The sequence below is a fragment of the Nannobrachium achirus genome (genome assembly GCF_963921795.1).
Source record: "Nannobrachium achirus genome assembly, chromosome: 9".
In the NCBI taxonomy this organism is placed as follows: Eukaryota; Metazoa; Chordata; class Actinopteri; order Myctophiformes; family Myctophidae; genus Nannobrachium; species Nannobrachium achirus.
The window spans coordinates 9,392,191-9,411,943 of NC_137818.1; the positions used below are offsets into that span (position 1 = coordinate 9,392,191).

Sequence of the window (19,753 nt, forward strand, 5' to 3'; positions counted from 1 at the left end):
GAGAGCAGTGCCAAGGAGGTGCGATTATTAAACATAACTCAGAGCATAACGTGCAGAACGTCTTGGCATGGCATGTATGGTGGGAGCCGTGCCACGGGGGGAAATCCAGCGTTCCAAGTGTGCCAAGAAGGGCCCGTGTCACTGGGTTCTGCAACTCACAGAGAGACTTACTAAACACCAGTGAACCGTGTGTACAAATCCCTTGAGGTCTGGAACTCTTGTGTACAAATAGAACTAAATGAACGGACCCTTTTGCAGAACCACGTGTGTAACGCTGAGAGAGGTTACAAAAGCAACCAAACAAGAGGTCTGTAACTGTACCAAAAGGAAACCCGAGTGAACGCTTGAAAGATCTGCAACTCTTGAGTGTACAAATAGAACCAAATGGACCCTTACTAGTCTGTAACTCCGAGAGTTTATACAAGGAAATGAGGTCTGTAACTGCCAGTGTAGAACCAAATGGACCCTTTTTACAGGTGTGTAACTGAGTGTACAAACAGGACCCTTTTACAGACCCAAATGGACCCGTAACGGTGTGTGTAACTCCGAGAGAGATACAAAAAGGAACCAAACGAGAGGTCTGAACCAAATGGACCCTTGTTTAGAGCGTATACAAACCAATACCAAAATACCAAACGGGACCCGTGTTCACGGGTCCCGTTTGGTCCCGTTTCGTATGCTCTCAGAGTTACCACCCCCCCCAAAAAAAAGTAATCCGCGGGGTCACAAGGCGATGCTGGTGGTCCGGCGCTCCCCGGGGAAGCAGAGCAGCGAGCCGTCGCCTCCGCCCGAGGACGAGGAGAGGTCCAGGTCGTCGGCGGACGAGCCCGTGGTGGTGGTGGTGGTGGTGTCGGCGCCGCCGTGAGCCAGCGGGTTCCTGCTGATCACCAGGCTCAGCCTGTCCCCCGCCTCCACGATGAGAGGCACCGTCAGGCAGCAGTCCATGTCCCTGGTCCTCGCCCCGTTCACCTGGGAGAGAGGGAGGGAGGGAGGGAGGGGGGGGGAGAGAGAGAGAGAGATCACAGTCAATTTAGGGCAGGGGTCTTCAACGTTTTCAGGCTGCGACCTCCAAAAGAATCATATTTAAACTGAGGACCCCCCACCCTGACGAGCACTAGAGAGTTGAGGCATTACATTTTGTATAACACGGTTCTATTGTGAAAATAGCAGATCTACATGCTCACTTTTCTGCCTCTAATATTTGATTTGTCATTTTAGAGATATTAAATTGTCACTTAAGAAATGTGCAGATCAGATACCCTATGTTATGTTGGTTTGTTTACTGTTGAGTGAGAAAACACAATGTTGCACTTTAAGTTAATCATCTGGGGACCCCCCCAAAATAATTAGGGTTTGAACCCACAAGTTGAGAACCACTGATTCAAGGGGGTGCGATTCAGTTAATTAAACCGATTGATTTTTATAAATCGATTCATAATCGAACCCCATTTTGGACTCGTCACGATTTTTGGAAGAATTCAAAAGTACCAGCTTTCCCGAACTGTGAATGATGGAGCTCACACAAAAAGAGGATTTCAGACACTTCTTCACACCTGCAAATATGTACTATGACAATAACATTGATTCTGACTGATAATATTCTGCTAATACTTGTCATTGGTTCAATAATCATAACCCCATAGACCCACTTTCAAACTTTGAGTTCAGTTTACAATTGTGATCATCAAAATGCACAAGCTCATAACGCGACACACTGCGAGCTAGATCAGCTATTCTCTGCTTTTGCGTGACACTGTCGCATAACTAAGTAGGGAGTTAATTTACAGGAAAAAAACAAACATAAAAAGTTGCAGGTTTCTGCCTGACAGTGACGACAGCTACTGAGAGAGTACCGTACGTTAGGCCAACAGTAGGTCAACAAACATCTCTGTGGCATTTCTTTACATAACAGTAAGTAAGCAGCTACTGTACAGTGGAATATTACTGGCCTGAGCAGTGAGGAACTATTCTGTATGAAGCCCACGTGTCACCGAGGCCCCGTGGACTGACAACTTCCTCTTCTGCATTTTAACAAGGAAGCACAACGGACTGTACTTTTCTATTTGTACTGTATGACTGAGCAACTTCCTTCTTCATTAAGGTCATGTGAATAAACATGTTTTGTTCTCAATTTAAGTAATCCCTTCTATACACAGTGAAATCCTCAAGTGTCATTTTATTTGTTACCCTGAGATGGTCGGTTTCAGCCCATGATAGAAGACAGAGTACAGCAACATGCAATGGGCCTGATTTTCAAGATACCCTAGGGACCAGAGCCCATGTACCTCAAACACCTTATTGTGTTATCCTTTTAGCATTATTGTGTTAAAGGACAACTTTATTTTTTTACAACAAGGGTTGATATTTTAGATTGTAATTAAAGAACATAAAAGGTGAGTGTTAAAATTATTTCATTTACTTCTTTCTATTGTTTTAGAGATTCTTATTTCAGTGGTTGGGGGTGGCTAAATACCGTATGTCATTTTGAACAGAATAAGCCCATTCCCAAGATAGAACGCAACCTTTCATGGTTGGATGTGAAGTGTTACTGTAAATAGCAACAAAGAAACTGCTGGCTTATTGTGTCTGAAAATACATATTTAGCCACTTGTACGCATGCCCCCATGCGTACGCATGCCCCAGCACGGTAAACACGATAAAACAATAAAAATAAAACAGGTGTTAGCGTACCTGCAGGATGCGGTCGTAGGGTCTGAGTCCGGCCAGGTGCGCAGGCCCGTCAGGACGGATCATGTTGACGTACACTCCTTTCTCCAGGAGACCGTCTGACACGCTGAAGCCAAAGTCACCGCAGTCCTGGTCCTTCCTCACAGTCACCTGGACATGATGAGGATAAGGTTAGTTTATTAGTCCTGGTCCTTCCTCACAGTCACCTGAACATGATGAGGATAAGGTTAGTTTATTAGTCCTGGTCCTTCCTCACAGTCACCTGAACATGATGAGGATAAGGTTAGTTTATTAGTCCTGGTCCTTCCACAGTCACCTGAACATGATGAGTATAATGTTAGTTTATCAGTCCTGGTCCTTCCTCACAGTCACCTGAACATGATGAGGATAAGGTTAGTTTATTAGTCCTGGTCCTTCCTCACAGTCACCTGAACATGATGAGTATAATGTTAGTTTATCAGTCCTGGTCCTTCCTCACAGTCACCTGAACATGATGAGTATAATGTTAGTTTATCAGTCCTGGTCCTTCCTCACAGTCACCTGAACATGATGAGTATAATGTTAGTTTATCAGTCCTGGTCCTTCCTCACAGTCACCTGAACATGATGAGTATAATGTTAGTTTATCAGTCCTGGTCCTTCCTCACAGTCACCTGAACATGATGAGGATAAGGTTAGTTTATTAGTCCTGGTCCTTCCTCACAGTCACCTGAACATGATGAGGATAAGGTTAGTTTATTAGTCCTGGTCCTTCCTCAGTCACCTGAACATGATGAGGATAAGGTTAGTTTATTAGTCCTGGTCTTTCCTCACAGTCACCTGAACATGATGAGGATAAGGTTAGTTTATTAGTCCTGGTCCTTCCTCACAGTCACCTGAACATGATGAGGATAAGGTTAGTTTATTAGTCCTGGTCTTTCCTCAAAGTCACCTGAACATGATGAGGATAAGGTTAGTTTATTAGTCCTGGTCTTTCCTCACAGTCACCTGAACATGATGAGGATAAGGTTAGTTTATTAGTCCTGGTCTTTCCTCACAGTCACCTGAACATGATGAGGATAAGGTTAGTTTATTAGTCCTGGTCTTTCCTCACAGTCACCTGAACATGATGAGGATAAGGTTAGTTTATTAGTCCTGGTCTTTCCTCACAGTCACCTGAACATGATGAGGATAAGGTTAGTGTATTAGTCCTGGTCCTTCCTCACAGTCACCTGAACATGATGAGGATAAGGTTAGTGTATTAGTCCTGGTCCTTCCTCACAGTCACCTGAACATGATGAGGATAAGGTTAGTTTATTAGTCCTGGTCTTTCCTCAAAGTCACCTGAACAGGGACGTGCAGAGAAGGCAGGGGCTGACATTTCTAAAAGGGCATTTGGTGAAAATATCGAAAATAGCAGACCTCCCAAGTTCGCAACGCGTTGTGAGCTTGGAGGTCGGCTATTTTCGGTGCTTGATTTCTACACGGAGAGGGCAATTCTTTCAACATAAGATGCTGCATTCAAGTTCAGGAGAGTTTGGACAAGGCAATTCTGTTGAATGCTGTCTTCAGGTATGGCATGGAAAGAGGGGCATTTGCATTTCTTTCACCATAGTAAAAACTGCATTTATGATCTAGAAAGGGAAAATCTGCCACATTAAAAGCTCCTTTAACAAAACATGTCTCACGTTTTTCATCATCATCATCTAACGGAAATCACCACGGATTAACAAAAACTTTTATTTTTTTCTCTTTTTTTTTCCTTCAAATAATACAAAAGATGGGTTTTGGGGTTGTATGTCCAAAACCCACTGGCTCGCTGATCCCTCATTAATGTGATCTAGTGCTACATCATGAACCATGCTGACCTCTCAGGTTATCTGGGACAGGTCTACGACTGAGGATTTCAATTGATTTCTTGTGCTGCACTGTCATTTTATTCTATTATTTCTCGGTTTGATTTTAACTTATGCTCATCTCCTATTTTCTTACTAAATAAACAATTTCAATGACTTTCAAATGTCCTTTCATGATCTGTTTTTTCACCATGCAGTCGTTCTTAATATTTTGTGCAAAGCACTTTGAATGACTGTTGTTCATCTTGTTGTAACACACACACACACACACACACACACACACACACACACACACACACACACACACACACACACACACACACACACACACACACACACACACACACACACACACACACACACACACACACACACACACACACACACACACACACACACACACACACACACAGGCCTGACAGAGACCCACCGGTCCTGTTAGACGTACTGATGGGCACAGCGTGCACAGTAAGGGAACCACTGAAGGACAAACACCTGACGGATAGAATTGGGAAATTCCCCACAGACACCTTGTTGACACCACATGCAGCACAGTTTACCGATCAATAAATCATTGGTCTTCAAGGTTTTCCCAGGCCAGTTAAGGATCCTTTAGCTGAGAGAGAGATGAAGCATGGACCCCCACTACTTATAGAACATTTAGCTGAGAGAGAGATGAAGCATGGACCCCCATTACTTATATAGAAATCCTGTTGCAGATTAAACTTTTTCATACAGTAGATGTCAGAGATGGCTTCATAGACTTGTTTGACAGCACCATCAGAGTAAAATAATGAATTATAATAATTTGTATTATGTTATTTGTTAATGTATATAAAACACAAAACCTTTGCAGAGAATTGCCGATTTACAAGGTTGTAGATTGCAAGCTGGTAGATATCGTCTATTTTCAGCTAATGTTCCACTCAGAATAGGTATAAAAGAATTCAAGTGGTTAAAAAAAGTTCCTATCACACAAAGATTTTTTATTTATTTTTGCTTTGCGTGTGTCCTTTATGTCCTGTATTTTGGTAGTTTGTAAATGTTCATTCTTTGTAACGGGAAAATCATGATAGTCCGATGTCCCATTAATGTCCGACTAGGGTTAGCGTTAGCGTTCACCAGGTTAGCATTCACCAGCGTTGGGACTAATGGGACGTCGGACTGATGAACACTACGCTCCCCTTTGTAACATAGGCCTATCAATGCATGTCCCATCATGGTACCTTGTGGAGCTCCAGTGCCGTAGGGGAGAACACCTCTGACAGGTCTTTAGTCCTGGGCGGTGCCAGGATGTCCCTGGACCCAAAGGGCCTGCTGTTCATCTTGATCTGGGCCGCGCTGCAGGGCTGCTGCTGGCCCAGGCCGTCCTCCTCCCTCTGGATGGGGCTGAGGATGGAGTCCTCCTGGGACTTGGTCTCATCCAGGTACAGGCTGAGAGTGCTGCCTGTCATGGATGCCTGGCCAGGAGGTGGGGGGAGAGGAAAACTAGTTTTTTTATTTTATTTTTTATCTTTTAAGATATATTTTTTAAAGTGAACATTTGTAACTCAAATATTTTCTTCTGGGGGTCCCTGGAACAACATATTTTGACATGGATGTCCGCGGTCCAAATACATGTAATTTTGGGCGCCCTTGACATGAAAATGTTTGAGAACCACTTACTTAGAAGACATAGATATATACTGTATATATATATAGAATCGGGTCAATTATTGTCATGATTTTTCAAAAATAGCAGATATACAAGTTCACAGCGAAACACTCGGTGCCGCGCTGTAAGCTTCAGACATTTTGGTATTACCCGTAATTGCCGGACTACAAGCCGTGGCTTTTTTCCCAAGTTTTGAACCCTGCGGCTTATACAACGGTGCGGCTTATATAGAGATTTTTACAGCTAATGGCCAGTTAGTTAGTTGTATAATGGTCTTTAACAAGGATTTATATATAGATTTTTACAGCTAACGGTCACCAGGGGCGCTCTAGCGGGAAGCAGGAAGGACACCTGCGGCTTATATATGTAAACATTTGTTTTTTTGTTCTAAATTTAGCTGGTGCGGCTTATATTCAGGTGCGGCTTATAGTCCAGCAATTACGGTAGTTAAAGCATAATTAAAGCATAAAATAAACGGAACATGTAAGGATGTGTCGAGCGATTGTTTGATAGTTTTATTGATACAGAATGCAAATGAATGACCATAATTCTTGTTTTGTTTGTACATTATCTGTGAAAAGCACAAAAAAAGCAAAAGCTTGTCTCCATTGTGGTCCAAACAAAACAGCCCAACAGACGACCATAACTAAAACACAATAATACTAGTATGAACAATTAAAAACAGTACACACACACACACACACACAGGACAAGCAACTTAACAAAAGGCACACCGAAGGAGCGAGCCACCTGTGTCTCTGGTTAGTACTTTTCATCGGTTAAATATTTATAAAGCCCACGGTCAGACTTACTGACTTTTGTTTCAAACTTAGCAAAAACAGCAAAGACAAAGTAGACATTAATTTACGACCAGGAGGCAACAATAGAGTTGCTGTCGGGTGGAAACCACATTTCCAAAAGTTCAAAAAAATAAAAAAGGTCTGCAAATTTTGCAACTTTTTTGTGTGACACCCATGTTGGATGAAGTAGTAGGACGTTAAAACATAAAAAAACACCAAAAGGTCAAATATGGGCATAAGGGTTTCCGCCCCCGACAGCAACGCTGCGTTCTTTGATCATGATGACAGCAGGTGCGCGGCCCGTCCTGTCAGATTTAATAACAGATTACAGCGTCTGTCTGGCGATTAGCATAATGCTCCATGTGCCATCGTGCTCGTTTAGGCTGACGCGGCGCTATGAATATGTGACGAGGAATAAACAGATGGGCCTGTCACTCACAGGCAGATTAATTGTCAAACAATTTGTGATTTAATCGTTTAATTGTGGTTTTGGCCTTGAACACATTGGAACAAATTAAAATGTCATTTCTGTTCGACTTTTAGGCTTTGCTAAGTAAAACTGCACACAGGCCGATATAACCCATGTTCAACCATACTGTAAAACAGTGGTTTCCAGTGACTCTGTGGGTTCCTTTATGGGGGTCTAAATTGACAGTCTGTAACTCTGACAGTGTACAAATGGAACCAAATGGACCAAACTGTACTTTATATAATTGGTCCTCATTATAAGAGGTTATAATTTCTGTCGACTCACTCTGGGTCTGCAGAGGAGGGCTGTGGTCAATGGGTTGCTCAAAGTGGGGGTCCTTGAGGGGATTCCAGGTGGTCCCCAGCTAAATGATGGTGTAGTGTACAAGTGGAGCCATTGGCAGATAGTTTTCCTTTTCTTTTTTTTAACGATGATTGTTCATATTGCATTTGCATCTTCCACCCTGTAGAATACACGCCCACTTTGGTTTCCAGTTCAGGGCAAGTATCTTTTTTTTTTTTGTTTCCAGTTCTGAACCAACTTTTAGAGTTCTGAACCAATTCATTTTGAGTGGAAACACAAAATTAGATGAGAAAAAAAGAACCGAAGCCCCAGCGGAAAGGGGGATTCAGAGTTATGGGGGTCCATGGCCAAATTAATATTAAACTTTCTTACACCCGTAAAGCAGTGATGTGACAATAATAGTCCATGGGCCAGACGAGACGTCGGTATACTGAAAGGTGGCAAAGGTGACATATAATTTTTGAGAAGCTCTATATCTGTAGATTATATTTTGGTATGATAATCCTTCCTGAGTCACAGCTAAATTGGTGTTATCAGCTGCTAAAGTTGGGGTCCCACTACAAAATGCAAAAACGTAATCTGCTTTAAGTAGCATGTGAGGGGTCAAACTAGGGGTTTTTCATGATTCTGAATCCATTGCAAGCATGTGTTTTGCATGACAAAAACATTCCTTGGGCTAAAAACGGTCCCCATAACACTGTGAAAGTTGATTGGTTGGTTGTTACGTACCTCCAGCTCCCTGAGGATCTCTGATTGGCCGCAGGTCTCCAGGTCCTGCAGGGCCTGGGACCAGAAGCTATCGTCATGGTTACGGCTGCCATGGCAACGAGGAGGGCTGATGAATCTAACCACAACATGACAGAGGAGGCGGGCCTTAGAGACAGGTGCTGCTGCCTACAAAGCACCATGGGTAATGTAGTTTTCTTTTGTGTTTCGGTTTTGTTGGGTAGGCGGAAATGACGGAAAAAAAGTGTCCTTTGAAAAAGCCTTTCCACAATGTACCACAGACAGAGAGTGACACTTATTGTAATCCCTCTCATTTGTGGCAGAGCAGTCCTCTAGATTACGGTAGATTAAAGCTTTTAAAAGCAGTGCTTTTTTCTTTTTTGTTACAAAAGGTCGCCTAAAAAAAAAGGCGGAATTATAGGCATGTGACACAAAAAGTTCAGGAAACCAACAAAAAAAAAGAAAAAAGTCAAGCGTGAAGTGACAGACAAGACGGACGTATCCTTGGTGGAAGAGTTTTTTTTTTTTTTGGTGTAGATAGAGAAGCGACACACAAAAAATATATATATCTATGTGAAACACCCGAGAGATTGTGGGCAGCTAATAAAGCAGATGAGAGAGAGAATACCTGAGAAAGAGAAGAAAATGAGAGATAGCAACAAATGGAAGCATAAGACAAAATGACAAAAAGAAAGAAAAAAATATATATTCTATCGCAGTTTAACACTCGGGTGCCTTTATCAGTCAAATTGACAGGTAAATTCTCTCCCTTTTGGCCCAGGAGAGCAACACCTCCTCCCCTGCTGCCAAAAGGTGTGAAATTCTCTCCTTGCTTCTGGGAGGGGGAGGAACGGGTGAGACCTGTCTTTATGACCGATAACTAACAGTCAGAGTGGTATAATATTTCATACTTAGGAAACGTTTCAGAAGGGGAAAAAAAACGAGAACATATGTCTTGCGTATTTAGGAAAAGTCATGGAAGGGGACATTTCTGAGACCTTCACTGGGAGAGTTATTGCACTTTGCGATCTCAAAATCGATCAAAATGACCTGTTAGTCACCCGTGTGTTAAAACTTTTGAATGACAGTAGACAAAAAGGCAACAAATCTGACATTTCTTTTGACATTTAAGCTGAGATTTTGACTTATTCTGTAAACAAAGAGATAACAAAATACTCTATGTGCTACGGATAAGAAACTTAATGTTTAGATGAAAAGTGTTGCTATCGGTGCAGAAACCTCTTATCTCCATATTTTAACTTTGTGTGTTTTCGAAAACTTTTCGTAAATCAACGTCCTACCTGATCATACTACAGCCCAGGCCTGGAATTTAGTCATTTTAGGGGCAAGGCCACTTGGCCTTTGGTGTTGTCCATTTTTTGAGGTCACAAAAGCCAAATGCCAGGGCAGGAAGGCCATCAAATAAAACACGATTTTAGACCATTGAAATAATTAATTGAATTCAAGGGTTAACAATGATTTTGAATGTAATAAGTATGTAGACTATCTGCTGTGAAATAAATACATTCGTAGGCCTATTTACAGCCCTGTACAAATCAAATATACTGAATTGGTTTAAAATGGGGACAAAAGACACTGGCGTACTGTCAAGAAAGAGACACTGGTGTCTACATATTGATAAAACAGAGGCAGAGGAGAAAGTAGTACAGTCAGCCGCTGAGGCATTAAGGCCACTGTGGCCTCAGGTCATGCCATTTTTTGGCACAAGGCCAAACTGAGGGGCAACGACGGCCATGGCCTTCATGGCCTCCCTGAAATTCCAGCCCTGCTACAGCCTCAAGCCTCAAGCCACACAAAAAGCATCAAAAGTAGCAGATCTGCAAGCTTTCGGGGCACACGTTTTGAGCTTGTAGATCTGCTACTTTTGATGCTTTTGAGTTAGAATACTGAAAAGTAACGGTTTTGGACATATGAGGTTTCCACCCGACAGATAGTGAGGAGTAGCTATAGGTGTGGCCCCTCACCCAGGCATCTTGTCCCACTCCTCCTCGGTGTAGGAGCCGTCGTAGAGGGCCGTGTGGTGGGCCAGGCCCGCGGGGCCCGAGTTGGCCTGGTGATGATGGCCCCTGTGCTTCGTACGCCTCCATTCGTTTGGATTGAGGGTCATGTCGGACGCTTTGTGGAGGTATGTCCCTGAACAAAAAAAGAAAGCACTGAATGAAAAAAAAGGTGTGGACGACGGCATACCTCATTCCACAAGTGTCGGTCTTAGCTCATTGACTGCCAAAGCCAGAGTTTCCATAGTTATTCCTGATGTCTTTGCGTGCGAGAGTTTCCTGAGCAATTAATCAATTAGATTTGATTAAAAACAATCCAAAATCGGATTGCTGATCCGCAGGGCCTAAGTGCCCCAAATGGAACCGGAAGCATTTTTGGGGGCGGGTTTCTCTGTGACCACATTCTGCTGCGTTTACTTCCTTGTTACACAACACAGGCATGGATTAAGCTGGGGTCTTTTGTGATCGCCAAGGGAGCAAAGCGTGCACGTGGATCGTGCACGATCCGTGTGCACCATCGTGCACGATGGACACGCAAGCCCCAATGTTAAAAGGTAAGAAAATCGTGGCAGTCAACGCAAAAATCTGTTTCCGCAAGGCACTCCTTTATTCATATTGAAAATAGATGTACTTATTGATTTTTGAACATTTGTAATGAAACATAAAAAAAAAGTCACATTTGTAATACATTTATTTTTAAAGTCACATGTTATTATTACTTGTTTTAATTTACTATATATACACTATCTTAGTGTTCCAGTAGTGCAGCTGCCTCACCTTGGCTGCCGTAGCCGTGGTCGAAGCCGGATCCGTCCCAGGAGCTCATGGCTGAGTCTACGCTGGGCATGGTGGCAGAGTAGACCTCAGAGAGCTTACTGGTCTGCTGGGAGTCCGTCAGCTCATCCTCTGGGTCGCTGGGGTACCCGCTGGCCTGGTCCGACTCTGAAGGCCGCTGGCCCTCCGACTCTGGGAATGGACACAAAGTTTACACGTGGACTTCAGTTCAGATTTTGCAAGACAAACAAGCGGCCCCGTCTACAAACAATAAGCTCAAAAGAAGTGACTTGTTTTACCAATTGAACCCTATCAACTATTTGATAATAGCCGATCTACAAGATCTACAATTTGGGGGTCCTTGTGTGAAAACAGCTGGTTTAAACATTGGAGCCCTACGTGAAAGTGATGGAATTCCAAGTAATAAATAAATAATAAAATAATGATGAAATGATAATAAATAATAGGCCTGACATTGATTAGTCGATAAGTCGTTAATCGATCGAGGGAGTGGTAGTCTATATAAATCTTTTTTTTTTAAAGCATCAAACTTGTTTTGATTCGACTGAGAGATTGGCCAATTTTATTATATTAATTAACAAATAGTAAAAAAAATAAAAATACATCATGATTTATTGGGAGAAACCAAGCAAGTATGTTAAATCAGACATTAAAGGACCATTTCACCTCTGGGACAACCAGATCTTATTTTATTGTTGTTTGGGACATGCTGAAATACTACAATATCTAAAACCACAGATTGAACACAAAATAATAACTCAGGATTGTGTTGATCGTGTCCAAAACAACAATAAAATAAGATCTGGTTGTCCCAGAGGTGAGGTGGTCCTTTAAGCAAGCCTCCCAACTGGAATGATCCTCTTTTGCATAAAGCTTTTTATGTTAAGCAATCAGAATGATCAGATTTGACTGACAATCTCCCTGTCAAAACATGCAATAGGCAACCTGTAGTTGCCCATCAGTCATATAGGCAATATTCGGCCATTCAGATTTGACTATACAAATCCGTAGTCGGGGACAGGCCTAATAAATGGTAATAAACGACCAGTCATTGAAAAAAAAAAAGAAAAAAGAAAAGGTCAAACATAAGGGCAGGGCCTCTGACTAGGACAGTGGTTCTCAAACTTGGGGTCGGGCCCCCCCCAGATGATTAGCTTAATGTAATTGTTTTTTCTTACTCAATGGTAAACAAACCAGCACACAGTATATACAAGTGTATACAGGGTATCTGCACAATTCTAAAGTGACAATTTAAGGATTTTCAAGACCGTTTTAATACCAAACTGGCCAAACTGTCAAATATTAGGTAAGCAAGAGGCGAACATGTGAGCATGTAGATCTGCTATTTTCACAATATTTATCTGTGGAACCGAGTCACATTAAATGTAATACCTACAATTCCAAGTGCTTGTCAGGGTGGGGATCCCCAGTTAAAATATGTTTATTTTGGGCCTGAAAAGGTTTCAGAACCCCTGGACTAGGACATGGTGGGAGAGGGAACGTACGGTCGGCTTGCTTCTTGATCTTGAGGGTGACCGACTCCCCGGCCATCTGCAGGAGGTGGATGGCCTCGCTGAGGGGCTTCCCCTTCAGACTGGTCCCGTTGATGGCCAGCACCCTGTCCCCTATGTGGATGGCCCCCGTCCTGAAAGAGAAGAGCACAGTGAGACCCTGTCCCCTATGTGGATGGCCCCCGTCCTGAAAGAGAAGAGCACAGTGAGACCCTGTCCCCTGTGTGGATGGCCCCCCGTCCTGAAAGAGGAGAGAGCACAGTATTCAGCACCCTGTCCCCTATGTGGGCGAATATGTAACCCTCCGCATCCGCGGGTGAATATCTAACCCTTCGCGATGCTCCGGTCCGCCGCGGGTGCCACGGGACGGGACAGGGCCGAAAGAAGATCTCAGCTCCGGCTCCGGTCCGCCACGGGACGGGCGGCGAAAAGAACTGGGCCTTGCTGGTATTAAAAATCATTCTCTATGTTGAGCATGACATGATAGGAAAGTCGAGGGAATTGTATTTCTATAGCACATTTCAACAAGGCAGTTCAATGTGCTTTACACAAAGGTGAAAATCTTCCCTAAATCTCAGAACATTCCATTAGTTAAAACAGCCGATCTACAAGATCACAATGCACCACGATGCGACTCGTTGTGACCTTGGAGATCAGGGCACAGTCAAAACTTTCTTGGCAGATTCTGCCAATGCTTTAAAAAAAAAAGCTCTGTTCCCATTGAAAAGCATTGTCAGAATCTGCCCTCATAGGTAGAATTAAACATCTGTGTGACCGCATCACACCATATGTGGTTAATTCAAAATGTTTGGGGGCCATGGGTCACTTCTTAGAAATGTAGCAGAATCAAAAGCAGAATATTTGTCTTTGCAATATAGCCAGCCAAGTGAAAGTCCATCGGCTGCCAAAAAAGATAAACTAAAGTACAGATAGTGAAGTTGTCACTGTCCACCATTGGCCCTGGTTTAAGATGTGCTGCTTGGGACTTGAAAATTATGTCAGAATGTGCAGACTGCTGACTGACTGAGACACCAGACAAAGGATGTTCGTTGTTAAATAAAAAAAGATGCGCCCACTAATTGTCTAACAAGTCTGATGGCCTGGGATTAGAAAAAAAAAATCTTTTCACTCGCTTCCACATGTGTTTGACAGGGATTAAGGGGTTAATTTAGTGTCACCAGCAGCCTCCGTCCCCCTGTGGTCTTGTTGTGGGGTCCCCCTCTCCATGGTGACCTCTCACCTCTCGGCCAGACCCTTCTTGGTGAGCCCGGAGATGACGATGGGGTCAAAGGGCTCCTCGGTACCGGAGATGGTGATGCCCAGGGGTCCGTTGTACCTCTTCAGCTCCACCGTGTAGATGATGGAGTCAGACATCTCCAGCTCATCTGAATGAGACACACACACACACACACAGGTTTGTATGACTGGATTTGTGATGACATCAACATTATGACATCCTGGTCTTCCCCTGGCCAGCCGGGGCGCCTGATGGAGGGGAGAGGAACTGGTTGGAATAACGTGTTCCTTCCACATGCTACGTCCAACCAAGGAAACTCCCTGTCAGGTGATAAGCGGCCTGATCACTCCTCATGCACTGAAGGAAGCATGAGCTCAGTTCGGGGCTCTCCCCAGGCATGGCAAGAGGGCGAGTAGCGCCCAGGATTACAGCATGGGTTGATTGGCACTGGGTGAAAAATGGGTTACGAAATCGTGGGATAAAAATGTTTCTATCTAGGACCAGATAAACAGTGGTCACTAATGTCCATTTCTCAAATTCTACAATAGTTGTGGAAACGTTTGAACGTTACAAGTAGTATAGTAACACACACACCCCACATTTACAAGTCATAAGCCAAGTGAATAGAACAGTGGCTCCCAAAGTTTGCGACGGGTTGTGAGCTTGTAGATTGGCTATTATCACTAATTCATTGTTTTTGTTTTATTTTTGAGCGGTGGTCACAACGCTCCTATACGTGGCCGTGTGTGTGGGTATGTCTCCGTGTCTGTCTGTCTGTCTGTCTGTAGCCTGTCAGTACCTTTTTTGACCACACATGTTAAGGGAGGGGCGCTGTTGTTCAGGCCAGACCAGACACACACACACACACACACACACACACACACACACACACACACACACACGCACGCACGCACACACACACACACACACACAGGGGGGAAGGGGAACCACCGCTCAGTTCACACGGGTGTGATTTTTTATTTATTCATGGGTTCATTTCTTATATATTTTTTATTCAATTTATTATTTTATATATAGGCCTACTGTATATCACCCTGGTATTTTAAATATAGGAAAACAAATATATTTACCACACAAATTGGTCCGCGACCCAAACATACAGTAGATCCCAAACCCAGTGTTTGGGAAACCCTGATATAGAGTATCCTATCTGGGTCACATTCTACTCCAGGAGGCCCTGGCAGACAGCTCTTCATAAAACATGGATAAACCTACAGTGTTGTGCTTTGGACAAATATAGAGACCACCCCACCACGCTTCCTCCACTCTCATTTTACCACATCACTACTACAGTAGCAGAGTGCATTTATTTAAAGGAGTAGTTCACCTTTAAATTACTCATGCCATGTAGACTTGAGTTTGTATTTATTTGTCGCATTCCTAGACATTAATTTGATGTGCAGATATACAAGCTCATAGCGCGGCACCGAGTGCCGCACTATGAGTTTGTAGATCTGCCATTTTTTAAATGAGCTTGTAGATCTGCCATTTTTGAAAAATGTGAACATTTATGCAAATCTTTGAATATACATTATTTTAAAGCGAACATTTTTTAACTCAAATCTTTCCTTGTGGGGAGGGTCCCTGGAGCTAAATATTTTTAGATGGGGGTCTGCGGTCAAATACAAATTCTAGGGGTCCTTGACATTAAAAACCTTTGAGCACCACTGATAAAGAAACATGGGTTTTTCAGAAAACACTTAGGATTTAGAAGACATTTTTAGGTAGGCCTACTGTTCAGGTGTTAACAGGTTCATTCACCAATTCAACCTCATGCCATCAGGGTGAAGATACAGAACCTTGAAGTGGCACAAGGTTGGGTTTAGCAGGCGTGTTGTTCCCTCAGCCATCGCTGCACTAAACAATTTGCCTCGCCCCCATCGCTAAAAGGGTTTTCTGTTTGTTTTTTTGGAGACCTGATGGTCTATGTGATATGTTTGTGTTGTGTTATATTGTTATGTGTTGTTTCTAATTGTTGAAGACTTGTGAAGACACATTTACCTTCGGGGACAATAAAGATCATTATTACTGAGTGCTAACGTGTACCGATGTTGTCCTCGTCCTTCTGGATGCGCAGCTTGACCATGTCCTCTGCCTGCTGCAGGATGTGCATGGCGTCCTCCATGGAGACGTTGTCCAGGCGGACGCTGTCAATGGCCAGCAGCCTGTCCCCGGGCTCCAGGGTCCCTGTCCTGTAGAGAGGGGGGGAAAGTACACATTGTTTTACTGTCTCTGTCCCCAGGCTCCAGGGTCCCTGTCCTGTAGAGGAGGGGGGAAAGTACACATTGTTTTACTGTTTCTGTCCCCGGGCTCCAGGGTCCCTGTCCTGTAGAGGAGGGGGGAAAGTACACATTGTTTTACTGTCTCTGTCCCCAGGCTCCAGGGTCCCTGTCCTGTAGAGGAGGGGGGAAAGTACACATTGTTTTACTGTCTCTATCCCCAGGCTCCAGGGTCCCTGTCCTGTAGAGGAGGGGGGAAAGTACACATTGTTTTACTGTCTCTGTCCCCAGGCTCCAGGCTCCCTGTCCTGTAGAGGAGGGGGGAGAAAGTACACATTGTTTTACTGTCTCTATCCCCAAGCTCCAGGGTCCCTGTCCTGTAGAGAGGAGGGGGAAAGTACACATTGTTTTACTGTCTCTGTCCCCAGGCTCCAGGCTCCCTGTCCTGTAGAGGAGGGGGGAAAGTACACATTGTTTTACTGTCTCTATCCCCAGGCTCCAGGGTCCCTGTCCTGTAGAGGGAGAGGAGGAAAGTACACATTGTTTTACTGTCTCTGTCCCCAGGCTCCAGGGTCCCTGTCCTGTAGAGGAGGGAAAGTACACATTGTTTTACTGTCTGTCCCCAGGCTCCAGGGTCCCTGTCCTGTAGAGAGAGGGGGGAAAGTACACATTGTTTTACTGTCTCTGTCCCCAGGCTCCAGGGTCCCTGTCCTGTAGAGAGAGGGGGGAAAGTACACATTGTTTTACTGTCTCTGTCCCCAGGCTCCAGGGTCCCTGTCCTGTAGAGAGAGGGGGGAAAGTACACATTGTTTTACTGTCTCTGTCCCCAGGCTCCAGGGTCCCTGTCCTGTAGAGAGAGGGGGGAAAGTACACATTGTTTTACTGTCTTTGTCCCCAGGCTCCAGGGTCCCTGTCCTGTAGAGAGAGGGGGGAAAGTACACATTGTTTTACTGTCTCTGTCCCCAGGCTCCAGGGTCCCTGTCCTGTAGAGAGAGGGGGGAAAGTACACATTGTTTTACTGTTTCTGTCCCCGGGTTCCAGGGTCCCTGTCCTGTAGAGGAGGGGGGAAAGTACACATTGTTTTACTGTCTGTCCCCAGGCTCCAGGGTCCCTGTCCTGTAGAGAGGAGTGGGACAGTACACATTGTTTTACTGTCTCTGTCCCCAGGCTCCAGGGTCCCTGTCCTGTAGAGAGAGGGGGGAAAGTACACATTGTTTTACTGTCTCTGTCCCCAGGCTCCAGGGTCCCTGTCCTGTAGAGAGAGGGGGGAAGTACACATTGTTTTACTGTTTCTGTCCCCGGGTTCCAGGGTCCCTGTCCTGTAGAGAGAGGGGGGAAAGTACACATTGTTTTACTGTCTCTGTCCCCAGGCTCCAGGGTCCCTGTCCTGTAGAGAGAGGGGGGAAAGTACACATTGTTTTACTGTCTCTGTCCCCAGGCTCCAGGGTCCCTGTCCTGTAGAGAGAGGGGGGAAAGTACACATTGTTTTACTGTCTCTGTCCCCAGGCTCCAGGGTCCCTGTCCTGTAGAGAGAGGGGGGAAAGTACACATTGTTTTACTGTTTCTGTCCCCGGGTTCCAGGGTCCCTGTCCTGTAGAGAGAGGGGGGAAAGTACACATTGTTTTACTGTCTCTGTCCCCAGGCTCAGTGGCGTCAGTTCAGAAAAAGCTAAGGTATGGCAACATGACTGGTGTCTTGAAGGCGCGTGTGCAAGACACCAGTCATGTTGCCATACCTTAGCAACAGGCATGATAAATTTATTTTAAGAAGTACATTCTATTTTTTTCCCCCAAAATGTCTATGGTTTCTTGGGCTGGATATGGCAGTCTGGAACAGTTGTTCAAGTGCAGCTAAACTTGACATAAATTATAGTAAACGTGCCACAATTAACAATAATGAATTGCACCTGTGCAGCTGACCTGCGGAACCTGGGAATATACCATTCTGTCAAGATGGGGAGAATAAAAGTGTGGAGAATATTATTATAATACCTTGTTAAATGTTGCATTTGTAGTTATTTTAATGTAATTTAACAACATAACCAGCATCGGTATTTTAAAGTAACTTGTATTCTACAACGGTGTGATGTCATCAAGTTGTACTTTACCATACAAACCCCCAAATCAATCCTCCAGTTCTAGGCAACACAGAAGGGGGGGAACTTTTTTTCTATTTCCACACAACTCCTCTAAGGTATATTAATGACATAGTTCAATATTGAAAATGGGTGGTCTTCCCCTTTAAGTACAGTACTTGAGAGTAGATACACTCAGTTACTTTCCATCACTGGACACCAGTGAAAGGATAAACAAAGTGTTGGACCAGCCAAGGGCTCTAGGTAAAGGTGTGGCCTTCTTATGACACGCACACAGCGTTCAATCCTATTAGCGTCATCAAGAGGGATCCACTGAGGTGACACTAATGCCCTATAATGCCCAGTTCATGCGTCCTGGCTAGCTCGCCTGAAATAGCCTGATCTACAAGCTCACTGCGCGTCGCTTCCGCAACGTGCAGTGAGCTTGTAGATCGTCTATTTTCGTTCCCCCCTGTCAACAAGACCAGAGATAGACGATCTGTACGAGCCCAAAGTGTCGTGTCTGCGTGGCGAGCCATGAGCTTACAGATCGTCTATTTTCGGTCCGTGCTGCTGGCCGGTCGTGAGACGACGTAATAAAAGGTTTAATCCTCACAACCTTAATGGACACTGAGCCCGTTCTGAAATGGGGCTGGTGTTGGCCTACTGTTCCACTCTGGATGATTCAATCCTATTAGGAGGGGCCAAGGAGCGCACAGTGGATTCCCTTTGTTCCCAAATAGAATTCAATGTTCCTGAATTTAGAAAAAATCCTGGCCTGGACTGGACTTTGACCTACTTGCAGGGATTTTAAAAATGTGAAGCGTTCTGCTTATGCGCTTTTTAAGTTTCAAAGGGTGATTTAAAGCCACTCTCTTCACTTTTGTAGTGAATAATATGCTAGCTATTAACTTAATACAACTGTGGTGGTTGTATTTGGTCTCCCTGCTCTTCTATTAAGGATTGGTAGGACCACTGCTGGTGGACAAGTAGTCTCGCGTAGCCAGAAACTTTTCCACAATCTCCGAATGCTATATACAGTAGAGTCTGGAACTACACCTCCTGAACGACGAATAATGAAAGCTGGCATTTCTGTTCAAGAAAATATATTTTAAAATGTAATTTCTGCTCAGCAGCACGTCAAATATAGATGATAGATGTTTTTTATTTATATTAGGATAAATGTGCGCGATGTTAAAAACGAAACGGAAGTGGGGAGGAGGCTTCACTTCCGCTTTTAACCGGATACTCGTCGTTCTCCTTACATTATTCCAGACTGTATGATGGGAGCATTTGCAAATCGCAGAGTCAACAGTCTGGCCACGCGGGACTAGTGGACGAGTACTACTGCCTGAAGGTCAGAATTGTGCGGTGTGTTCTATCAGGCAAGGAGCCTTGGAAACC

The 19,753-nt window shown here is 44.2% G+C and overlaps 1 protein-coding gene across 1 annotated transcript in view; it reads right to left on the reverse strand.

The window, feature by feature from the left end:
* Positions 1-723: 723 nt before the first annotated feature.
* LOC308291836 (glutamate receptor-interacting protein 2-like) overlaps positions 724-19,753 on the reverse strand; it is a gene marked incomplete at both ends in the record, with an annotated part of 124,107 nt that continues 105,077 nt past the window's right edge. Inside the window, 9 exons of the mRNA XM_080733968.1 lie at positions 724-969; positions 2,692-2,838; positions 5,749-5,982; positions 8,478-8,592; positions 10,460-10,628; positions 11,270-11,458; positions 12,793-12,932; positions 14,039-14,183; positions 16,103-16,248. Coding sequence (XP_080590094.1) covers positions 724-969; positions 2,692-2,838; positions 5,749-5,982; positions 8,478-8,592; positions 10,460-10,628; positions 11,270-11,458; positions 12,793-12,932; positions 14,039-14,183; positions 16,103-16,248 — 1,531 coding nt within the window. The remainder of the gene's footprint in view (positions 970-2,691; positions 2,839-5,748; positions 5,983-8,477; positions 8,593-10,459; positions 10,629-11,269; positions 11,459-12,792; positions 12,933-14,038; positions 14,184-16,102; positions 16,249-19,753) is intronic.